The 11,587-nt window shown below is 46.6% G+C and overlaps 1 protein-coding gene across 1 annotated transcript; it reads left to right on the plus strand.

Moving 5' to 3' along the window:
* The first annotated feature begins 280 nt into the window (after nucleotides 1-280).
* LOC147261115 (annexin A13-like) lies at nucleotides 281-8,913 on the plus strand. Its single transcript, XM_086203001.1, has 11 exons — nucleotides 281-432; nucleotides 841-916; nucleotides 2,025-2,119; nucleotides 2,197-2,367; nucleotides 4,150-4,183; nucleotides 4,454-4,533; nucleotides 5,607-5,675; nucleotides 7,309-7,410; nucleotides 7,534-7,609; nucleotides 7,764-7,876; nucleotides 8,602-8,913. Exons 1-11 carry the CDS (start codon nucleotides 418-420, stop codon nucleotides 8,719-8,721), a joined length of 951 nt encoding a protein of 316 aa, XP_086059127.1. The 5' UTR covers nucleotides 281-417; the 3' UTR covers nucleotides 8,722-8,913.
* Nucleotides 8,914-11,587: the final 2,674 nt, after the last annotated feature.

The following is an 11,587-nucleotide window of genomic DNA, read 5'->3' on the forward strand; positions in this document are numbered from 1 at the left end:
TTCACTATAATGCATCATAGTGTGTGAAGTGACAGTTACACATCATTCATTCCTCCTCGAAGCAGCGGGGTGCGGTAACTCCAGGCAGAGGAGCAGCGCTGATGGGCCGCCACGGAGGGGAAGTGCGAGTCAGAAAGTCGTTTTGTTTTTTTTAAACAACACACTTTTACAACCGTTGAACATAAGTGACATCAAACAAATGGAATGAACCACATTTAAAATATAATACGTATTTAATCAATAATACTTGGGTGAGACGACCGAGCAAGCGGCAGTGACGTCATCCCTGCAGCAGCGGACAGTCCCGCAGGAGCAGCCCATCCGACTCCTCCACCGCCCCGCACCGCACCGCCACGCTCTCAGCTCCCTGCTCTGCTTCCTCGTCGCTGGACGGAAACCGCGCTGCTGTGGACCAACATGGGCAACGTGCAGGTAGGAGACCCCGTTTCGTCTGTGCTGGGGGGTCGACAATGCTGGCAGTTCGGGGAGGCGAGGGAGGGGGGGGCATTTGTCAAAGTTGTCACCTACATTTGCCACTCAGCGGTGTTGTGTCTGAGAGAAGGCCGAAGTTGCGTAGTGTACTTGGGAAGAGGGGTTGTGTGCTGCCGGGCCCCAGGATGAAGAATGTTTGGGGGGGGGGGGGGGGGTTCAATAAGGCCGCCGGAGAGCTGCTGCGGCTGCGGCGCCGTGACTCAGCGGACTCACGCGGACTGCGCCCTTTTCCTGCGGGCCTGATGTCACTCCTGCTCGTCTGTTTTTTGCTCTTAGTAACGATCGCATTGTGCACGTCATCTAAAAGTGTGTATAATCTCACCAACCCCCCCCCCCCCCCCTCTGCAGCCCACCATCGTCCCATGTGAGGACTTTGATGTAACAGCTGATATCAAGGCTATAAGGAAAGCATGTAAAGGATTAGGTGAGTGTGTGTGTGTGTGTGTGTGTGTGTTATTCCTGCATTTGTGTTTAGAAACCTCTCTGTTTGTATGTGCTGATGGTGGGTACACACCCACACTCCCTCCCCAGGTCAGGAAACCACTCTCACCAATGACTCCCCAACGCTCTGACTTGAAATGTTCTGAGGATTCAGGCAGCGACGTCCTTCTCAGCCTCTGGGCTCCTCTCAGATGTACACTTCTTTTTCAAGATTCTCTTCTGTGAGGAAAACAGAGTCTCCTGTTGTGTATTTTACAGTAAAAGCTGGAGGTGACGTGCGTCCACTGGGATGTGCTACACAACCAGGCTTCCCTTCCTTTGCGCTTCAGTTATGGTCAATATGAGCTTCATGGAGGTGGAAACAGAACTAAGAACTCTAGAAGCCCAAGTAATACAGACAGGCTGTTGTGCTTCATGACATTATTCACATACGCAGAAATAACCCTTAAAAACCCAACGGAGTCTCGTGGCCTTTCATGATGACATCACGTTCTGATGCCATCATGAGTATGACCTGGTGTACATGCTGTGGTCGCCATAAGGTTGGTTGATGCTTCACAGTGTGTAACAGTTTCATTCTTCATATAGTCGCTATTCATGTTGGTAGGCTATTGTTGCAACACATTCAGCCATTTCCTTTAAGGGTTAGGGGTAAAAGTTAGGGACCCTGTCCCTCCTCCCGTAGGAGGTAAAAGACGCCATCCCCCCTCTACCACCTCCATAACCCTGACCCCATTGGGGTGTACGGTTCCGTTGTCTGCCCCTCCTACCATACTGCACAACCGTCCCCCATCTTGTGTTTGTGTGTTTTGTTTATTTCTTTATTTATGTAGTTTTAAACCACAAAATGAAATATAAAAATGAAATTATCCTCTAAAGTTGTTTTTAAGTGTAAATACAATATTTTACTATATTTATATATATTTTATATATTTATCTAAATCACACACTGGTTGTAAAAAGCAGATTTTACTCACTTTTCCACAAGAAATATTTCTCCTCGTTTAAAAAATGCCGTATTTTCCAGTGTAGCTGTGTTCTAGCAGTGGTGTCAAGGGTTGTTTTACTCGTGTCTTGCTGTTCACTCTCAGGCACCGATGAAGAGGCCATCATTCAGATCCTGGCCAATCGCTCCGGTGCCCAGCGCGTGGAGATCAAGCAGGCTTACTTTGAAAAGTACGACGATGTAAGTAGCTGCCGCCTCGCTGTCATCACCTGTCTGAGCCAACAAACCTGCAATCTGTCACTTCTGGATCTGTTCAGGAGTTGGAGGAGGTCCTGAAGAAGGAGCTGACAGGTAGTTTTGAGAAAGCCGTCATTGCCATGTTGGATCCTCCTCATATTTTCTTCGCCAAGGAGCTGAGAAAGGCCATGAAGGGGGCGGGCACAGATGAAGCCGTGCTGGTGGAGATCCTATGCACAGCTACCAACGAGGTTTGTCTGAAGCCCTCGGGACTGAACTTCATGTTAAGGTTACCCGAACCGTTCTGATGTTTGTGGGGAGGTTCTCTAGTCCCACTAAAGATATAAGAATCTGACGTGTTCAGTACGAGCATGTTCCTGACCAGTCCCTTGAAGTGTTTCAGGCTAACCCTAACCATATATATATATATATATATATATATATATATATTTATAATATTTTATAATGTATCATTTAAAAAACTATGTGTCAGCAAGACTGCTGTTGCCTGTTTATGCACCCAGGAGGCGCTGAGCCACATTAGCATTCATTCTGAGTTATTTTCTGAACACATAATGAAAGTATTCGCTCAAACGTCTGCAGGGAAGGCTTTGTGAAGGCCATCACACTCTACAATTAGATCAGGAAACAAGGTCTGCGCTTGCCAGGCAGCTGCAAGCATTGTTTTGATCTGAAAGTTTTCCACTGATGAGTGCAGTTACAGTGAACCGATTCCTCAAGTCGTTTCACGTGTGAGGACAAGTCTCACCACACTTTGGCTTTGTTGTTTTACTTGAGGTCTCTACTGATTCTTATGGTGCCAACGGGCAGATGTCCACTAAAGAGAGTTCATGACATCCAGAGAATCCCAGCTGGGTGGTGGTCAGAAATTACTGTCGTATATAATGTGATGTAACATCGGGAAAGCTAAGGTAAGGTAGCATAGCATAATGTAGTGAGGCATAGTGGAATGTTATGGAACATAATGGTGTGACATCATGTAGTGTGACATCATGTAGCGTGACATCATGTAGCGTGACATCATGTAGCGTGACATCATGTAGTGTGACATCATGTAGCGTGACATCATGTAGCGTGACATCATGTAGTGTGACATCATGTAGCGTGACATCATGTAGCGAATGCTTTCTCCAGCGAGGGTTGTTGCAGTGACTTGTAGTTTCCTGGTTGCTGAGTGTCCTCTGGGTGATGCCTCGTCAAATGGCCCCAGAGATTAGTTGTATTTCTGTTGTACTTAAACTCTACTTTGCACATTTTGCGCACAGCATTATTTTTGTCAAGTTGGGCGCCGTTTTCTTGCTTCTTAAAGCCGAAGTGCTGCCAGACATCGGCTCTTAAATTTGCCGGAGATTAAAGTTGCGCTTCCGCCATCTTGTTGTTCTCTGATCGGAGGCACATGGCCTGGATCTGGCGAGATCTGGTCATCTGACTGCAGTAACGTTGCACTACGCACTAAATCACGCCAGTCTAAAGGGGCAAACAAGAACAAAATATAAACGGGTAAAATCTAATGCATTTTAAAAGATCGATACTGGGATTTATGTATCGATAATCTTTCCTACAAATGTATATCGATAAAATATTGGTATATAGACATTTTTAACCCTCCTCTAGTAGCGATAGAGTGCAACGTCATGTGAAGTGACTGAATGTAGCAGAGCGTAATGTAGCATAATGTAACCACTAAGATAACGTAACATGATGTAATGTAGCCTAAAATAACATAACTGACTATAATGTAACCTCATCAAATGTAACTCAATGTAACACAAAGCACAGAAGGCAAGACAACATGTAAAGGTAATGTGATGCTGGTGTTGAAGGAGGAACTCTGAACCCCTCGCTGGACTCGTCCAGGTGATTTCTGTGTGGAGCTCCAGTCAGACCTCATTCATGGCACTGGCACATCATCAAATCATTGTTGTCAAAAGAGGGACACCATTCATTCATCAGGGATCATTATTATTACAATCTATCTAGCTAACGGAGTCTCGTCTGCCTCTCCTCAACAGGATATCGTCAGCTACAAGGAGGCTTACGCTCAGGGTAGGTTTTCATCCATGGGGCTCATGTTTGAAGGGGCTCTCGAACTGGAGGGTGGAACTGTTTAACCAGTTCATGGAGCAGCCTTTGTCATGGTGTGGGGGAGGATTCTCTCTCTGTCCTGACACACAGCCTGGATTCATCCATCTTGCTGTCAAATCTTCTGTATCACCACCTTTCCTGTCATATTGAAAAGAACTGAATTCAAGGCAGATACTGTGGATGTGTAGACGTTTTGGGAAGGCTTTGAAAGTTCCTGCTTGTGGCTTACAGTGAATGAGCGAGACCTGGAGGCAGACATCGAGGACGACACCAGTGGCGATGTGAGGAACCTGCTGATGTCACTGCTGCAGGTAAACACTGTTGATTTAACCACAAAACTCGCGTGAAGGTGAGAATTCCAAAGATCCAGAGTTAGACCAGGACCACATGTAAGCTTGACCTCAGATTTAATGAGGATCGTAGAGAGTAGAAACAAGTGGACAGAGCTTCATGAAGTTCCTTTATTTTACTTCCTTTCTGATGGAAGTTCTCAGGGGCCCGATGAACTTCGACCACGTCAATCAAGCACCTTTTATTTTGATATCACAAAATCATGCATATAATTCTTTTGTTTGCGGTTTGCTCGCTGCCGTCTGGAGAATGACCCAACTGCCCTGGATTCATCACCTCAGTGCGCCACTTCACATTCGAGGCGTGGTTTCACATCTTAAATGCTGCTCAATGTTCATTTTGTAACATGGTCACATTTAGTGTCAAACAGACGAAGAAGAAGCAGGGTGTGGTTTAGGGCGGGGCTACCCTGTGACTCAGAGCTGCTACCATGGTGACCCAACGATGTTTCCTCCTCTACAATTCCACCAAACCATCTAAATATGGTCACCTCCTGTTGAAAAAAACAAGATGGCCTAGATGACTCACTTCAGACCCGGTGTCCCCAAACCACTGTGTGACATCACACTGGCAACACCCAGGTCTGTACAGTCGGTGGCGAGGATGTCGGGCTGCCATGACAATAGAAGAAGTGTTTTCCGAACTGATCACTTCCACAGAATTCTTCTACACAGTTTAATCCGCCTGCTGAGACATTTTTGACACATGACATCATTGTTTGGCATTCTTGGGCCTGGTACCAGCTCTGGCCCTTTCAGTGCCCCCACCCTTTTTGGTTTCCTTCTCCTGTAAAGACAAGACAAACACAGTGTGACTCACGTTCTAGAGCAACACCCATCCAGAGAGCTAAGCCACAAATATTCCTCTTAATGTGCTGCAGATGATTGTTATCCCACCAAAAGCCAGAGATTACTTTTGTAATCCATCTCTTTGACCTTGTCTGCACTTCCTAAAACGCTTCCCTCACTTGCTCTTAAACCTTTCCTCTCATTCTCACCCTCGCACCTTCTCCTGTATCTGTCGTCATCCACAGGCGAGCAGAGACGAGGGCTTTGAGGTGGATGAGGGTTTAGCTGAGCAGGACGCCACAGCTTTGTTTGAGGTACGTTCTTAAATGTGGTCAAATTACAGCTCTTATTCACAATTTGCTCTTGAAATCACACGGTAATGTGGTCCAGGACGACTGGGGAGTCTCCTGTTCCACCTCAGAACCACCGAAGTGAACTTGCTATGCTGAGTGGATGTTCACGTCAACTCACATACTAAACTAATTTACTTCAACCAGAAAGTATATTTTGTCTTTCAAGTACTAACAGAAATATTTTTTCCCGTCCTTCCTTACTTTGTGAGTCCAGAATGCATAAAGAGCCAGACACTTACATTTAGCTCAAAGCTAACGCTGCCGGCTAACGTAGTTGTATTTGAACAGTCTCGGTCCACCAGCACTGGTCATGATAACGTTGTACCTCTGGAACTCAGCACTCACCGGCGCCGAGGGTAAGGAATGTTGTTCATTAGTGTGTTGAGAGAAAAGTAAAGGAACCGTTTCTATGTAGCCTCTTTCTCTGGTGCTGGTACTCAAAAGTGCTGAACAGTGTTGCCTCGTTCACACTCGATGGCGACCAGCTGCTCGGGGTCTTGCTCATAGGTGTGTAGACGTGGTCAGCGTGGGAGGTGAGGCCTGACGATGGATCACTTCGCTGGTCTTTTAGGATCGAGGTTGTTATTAATGAAAAATGATTTGCCAACAGCTCATAAAGTTGGTGCAGTGGTCAGCACTGTGGCCTCACAGCAAGAAGGTTCTGGGCTCCATCACGGGATCTTTCTGTGTGAGTCTCCGTGTTCTCCCTGTACCTGTGTGGGTTCTCTCTGGTACTCCAGCTTCCTCCCACAGTCCAAAGACATCAATTTAGGGACGAGGCTGATTGATACTCTAAATTGACCGTAGGTGTGACTGTGAGAGCCAATGATTGTCTGTCTCTATGTGTTGGCCCTGCAATGGACTGGTGACCTGTCCAGGGTGAACCCCGCCTCTCGGCCGTAGTCGCTGGGATAGGCTCCAGCCCCCCGCTACCGTTAACAAGAATAAGCGGAAAACAATGGATGGATTTGAAGGAGATTTCAGCAAACTAGTCTGTTTGTCTTGCGCTCCAAATGGGCACTGCGGGGGCAGCGTATCGCCAGAGCGCCGCAGAGACATTCCAGCCCTCAGCTACGAGCACGAGGCCGAGTTAGTGGCTGAAAGAGTCCCAGCTCTGAGCTTCTGGTCTGCTGCCGCCCTTCTACTAGATAAAGGAACATTGTTGCTCTGGTATTGTCCCAGTTTCCAGCCACGTCCTCTTACACTCATGTCTTGTGGCCTCGTTTGGAGGGCGGCAAATCTGATTTGTTCTCTCAAATCAGATTTATCTCAAATCAGATCTTCCATGCTGCTATTTGAAGGTGATTCAATCAGGATTATTGTGTCCAGACATCCTCAACCTGTAAGCCCGTTTTTTAGGCTCAAGTGACATAAAAGACCCAATGAAATCCTGTTTGAACGCCCGAGACACGTTTGTAGAAACACTGTCTCCACTCAGTCCGTCAGTCTTATGTGGGCTGGTGGTTGGAAGAAGGTCCGGTGTTTTCACTGGACCAGCACCTTATCCCCCCACCTGTAACTACCCCTGGTCTGGCTGCTTGTGTCAGAGCTCACTAATGCCCCTCATTGTTCCTTCTCGCTCGGGAACCACCAGGCAGGGGAAGGCAGGTTTGGCACCGATGAGTCGACCTTCAGCTACATCCTCTCTCACAGGAACTACCTGCAGCTTCAGGCCACCTTCAAGGCCTACGAGTCGGTGAGTGCTGTGCTCAAGCCTGCAGGAATACACAGCTTCAACAGTACCAGTGGCCCAGAATTAAACTGTTCTTAATGTTTTTGGTGTCATATCTGATGCGATGAATCTGATGTGGTTTTGCAGCTTTCAGGGACGGACATCTTGGACACCATCGGCTCTGAGGCCACAGGAACGCTGAAGGACTGTTACATCACTCTGGGTAGGTTCGCTTACACACAGATCCTTCACATATAATCAGTCAAACCCTTTTTCATAACAGCTGATGCCTCTGTGTGTGTGTGTGTGTGTGTGTGTGTGTGTGTGTGTGTGTGTGTGTGTGTGTGTGTGTGTGTGTGTGTGTGTGTGATTTGTAGTAAGGTGTGCAAAGAACCCGCAGCTGTATTTTGCCCGGCGCCTCAATGCTGCTATGAAGGGACTGGGCACTGACGAGGATACACTGATCCGCATCATCATAACCCGTTCAGAGGTGTGTGTGTCTGTGTCTGTGTGTGTGTGTGTGTGTGCTTGAGACCTCCCTGGTGACCATGTCAAAGGGTCCTTGAGCAAGATACTGAAGCCCTAATTGCTCCTGATGGCCCTGCCATGGACTGGTGACCCGTCCAGGGTGAACCCCGCCTCTCACCCAATGTCATCTGGGTTAGGCTCCACCCCCCCTCCCAAATAAGCGTGACAGAAAATGGATGAAGGGATGGATGGATTTCAAATCATGTTAACATAGAGCTGCTACTGAATAAAAACGTTAACAGCGACACTGAAATGCACAAAATAAACAGACCAATGAGCTACAACCAGGAAATGAGGTAAAGCAGTACTTCCCCAGAAAGTGAGCTGTGTTTCTTAAGTACTCACTGCTCGGGCTCAGGAGGTGTTTTTCCTCCTGCGTCGCTCATCTCTAGCCTGCAGAGAGCCAGCCACGCGTGTTTAGCTGCAAGCTGATGTGGACATGGCTGCTCTCTGCAGGCTGGAGTCACACAGAAGAACAGCAGGAGGGAAACCACATTTGTGAGCTCAAGGCACCAAATAACGAGTACCTGAAAGGCAAAGAAGACTTTTCTGGGTAAAGTATTATTTTACTGTATTTCCTGGTTTCAACTAGTTGAAAAATGCAGCATAATTTATTTATTTTTTTCAAATTCAGAAATTAACCAGAAAATTGCAGGAATTCATGCTGACGGCAGCTTTGTCCAACAGATGGACCTGGAGACGGTGAAGGAAATGTACCTGGAGAAGTACGACGTGACCCTGAAAGACGCCCTGGATTCCGAGTGCGGCGGAGACTTCAAACGCCTCCTCATCGCGATCCTGCACTAAAACACTTCAACTGCTTATTTGCCACCTCTTGACCTCCTCACCTGTCCTTCTGTCTACCTCCTCCACCCATCTGTCTCACTCCTTCACTGTTACTGGATTAGGCGTCTTCCTGCCTTTCATGTATCCATAACCTCCCTCCTCTTTTACAGGCAGTCGTCTCGGCTGTGTGGACCAATAAAACAAGTCGTTGTTCACAGTGGTACCCGACTTCTAAAGCCTACAGTTCTCCAAGAATATTATATCCTGTTTACATATCAGAGGTGCGTCTGTGTGACAATATTATAGCAGCGGTGTGTAACGTATTCCTCTCATGTAGTCATTTATTGGTAATCAGCAGCTTGACAGCGTGAGATAATCCACTGAGCTTTAACTGCAAGGCTGCAGCTGTCCAGCGTCCCCGTCCCTCCTCTTTGCCTCTCAGACGTCTTTATTAAGATACGAGCGATACAAATTCCTTTAAGCAGCAACACTCAACACGTAAGTGCCCGACTGCCACACCTGATCTCTGACATCTGAATGCCTCCAGGATAAACGCGACACCACAGTATTTTTACTCTGATATCAAACTCTTTGCAGTGCGGTGTTTTTTGTAGTCAGATCCCTGAATGCCATGTGGGATTTTTAACTGCTTACTTTAATCACAGTTGCCTTTTTCTCACATCCACACTTGATTAGAGCTTGAACCTTCTCCGGGTTTCCACACTTCTATTCACGTATCAGGGTAAACTCCTGGTTTAGGAACGTTAGACGATGCCGCCAACGATGTTTGACTTCACCCGCTGAGAAACGATCTCTGATTGTAGGTAGAATTCATATAGCAACGTGAGGCACTAAACTATAAAAGAAACTGTTAAGCTGTTGTACTTGCATACAAAATGTGGCATCCATACATAGAGATAATAAATTTTAACCCAATTAAAAGATGGTTGTGTTCTCTTCATTTCCTCTAGAGGGCAGTATTGCACCTGGTTTCTCTGAGGGGGAAGCACGCGGCGCTGTGTGTAGTTGAAGTGAAATCAGTGATTAAACATGTTAATAGGATGTATGAGTAGATACTTCATCTGATTTATGAAGCAATATTTTTTAGTGTGGTTGAACAGACCCTGCATTTAACATCAGGATGTGTTTGATTAAGGAGCCGTTGATCAGACGCTTCAGAGAAAGAAAGTTTCGGTTGGTTACGATGTCGTAAAGTTTGTTTTGATGGTCTGTGATTTAAAGTCCCACAACAGTTAGTTTTAACAACCTCACCCCTCCAACAGTGTGACTCACTACCAAGCACACAGACTGTGGGATGCCTCCGGGGGGGAGACAGAAGAGAGGTTCAAAAAAAGTGGGAACCGCTTCCAGATGCACCAACACAATATTCTTTCCCAGGCTCTTGCATCTTCACCAGCTTCGTCTTCGGCTCTCTGTTTTACTCTCCCGTGTCTCCTGCCTCCATATCGAGTCTGTTCGTTAGAGCTCTCTGTGCGTTCCTGCCGCCTGTGCCCAGACGAACCTACAACAACCCTCAGAAATCGGCCCCAACTTTCCCTTCAGCACAAGACGAAGATGGTGGATCACATTTATTCAGTGTGATGGTTTTCAGTGTACTTCGTTCTGGGAGGCCTCCAGGCGCTTCAGGGGAGGTTGATGGTTGGAGGTGAACATGACAGCAACCTTGTGTCTGTGATCTGGTTCAAGATAAGAGACAGACTACAGCGGGATTCTTCTGGTTCTCTGTTCCAGTGTTTTCATGAGCTCTGAAGGTTTGTAACAGTACTATTAGTCACGCTCGGCTAAGTACACGTCTGCCTGTCTCAGACTGAGCGCTGTAAAGCAACCACATGTTGTCCTGTTTAAAATGCTTCTTTCGTCAGTGTAACCCCAACCCTTGTGAGTCTTCATTTGTGCAAAACTGAAGACCTGCTCAAAGTCTGACTCTGGATAAATCCATGAAAACGCGATTATTAAGGATTCAGTTTAACCTTGTAAATCCTGGGCCACCAGATAACTGACAGGAATTTGACATGTTTTCAAACTGCTGCGTGAATTGGATCTCCTGACCAAAAAATAGAGACGATTAAGACCAACATGAGCTTGGCTTTGCATCCTTCCTGTTACATCTGGAGTTTCAGTTCAGTTTACTGGTCACAGGATTTTGATTTAAACATCAAAACTTCACTACGAGTTGATGCCAACTCATGCACGAATCAAGTGTGTTTCTCCAGGTGCCACAGGGTCAAGAGGTCATCGTCGACTCACCTTCCTGCAGCTCAGGTGAAGTTTTGTAGCCAATAAAACACTGAAGTTTCCCTCAAAGACGTGTCGCAGTAGCTCCCAGACAGTTGAGGTGGTTGGTGTTACAGTGAGTCGCAAACATGGCGGCAGGGGAGTTTTCAGAAAAAAAACTTGGCATGTCAAGGGCCCAGGATACTTGGATGACTTCGGACAGCAGTATGGAGGTAATTTACCCTCTCATTCCTTTTCTAACGATGAAAATTGGCCTCCAATCACTTTAATTGTGTAGCGACTATTACAACAACCTTTTCCGGTGAAACTCCAGCAATGTTGTGAGGAAAACAAACTTTTTACCTTCCAGTGGTGAGAGGGTGAGTAAATTCTTCTTCTTCTTCTTCTTCTTCTTCTTCTTCTTATTATTATTATGAAAAACAACAACAACAATAATAAACCTTATGGTGGGCAGCCTTGTGGCAGCACTTCTCTTTGGCTCAAATAACAATAGGAGAAGTGTGTGTGTGTGTGTGTGTGTGTGTGTGTGTGTGTGTGTGTGGTGCTTGGGTGTGTGCATGCGCACAAGTGTGTGTGTCAGGGTGGGGGGCGTCGAAGTAAGGCAGGGTCGTTTTGCATGATTTCCTGATTC

The sequence above is a fragment of the Aulostomus chinensis genome, chromosome 5 (assembly GCF_037954235.1).
Source record: "Aulostomus chinensis isolate RoL2024-O1b breed Wild chromosome 5, RoL_Achi_v1.0, whole genome shotgun sequence".
Taxonomy (NCBI): domain Eukaryota; kingdom Metazoa; phylum Chordata; class Actinopteri; order Syngnathiformes; family Aulostomidae; genus Aulostomus; species Aulostomus chinensis.

Bases quoted from the DNA above. Each gene is read 5' to 3' on its own strand.
- LOC147261115 (XM_086203001.1), top strand. The intron at 4,184-4,453 runs GTAGGTTTTCAT...TGTGGCTTACAG, and splicing joins CAAGGAGGCTTACGCTCAGG to TGAATGAGCGAGACCTGGAG. The intron at 4,534-5,606 runs GTAAACACTGTT...CGTCATCCACAG, and splicing joins TGCTGATGTCACTGCTGCAG to GCGAGCAGAGACGAGGGCTT.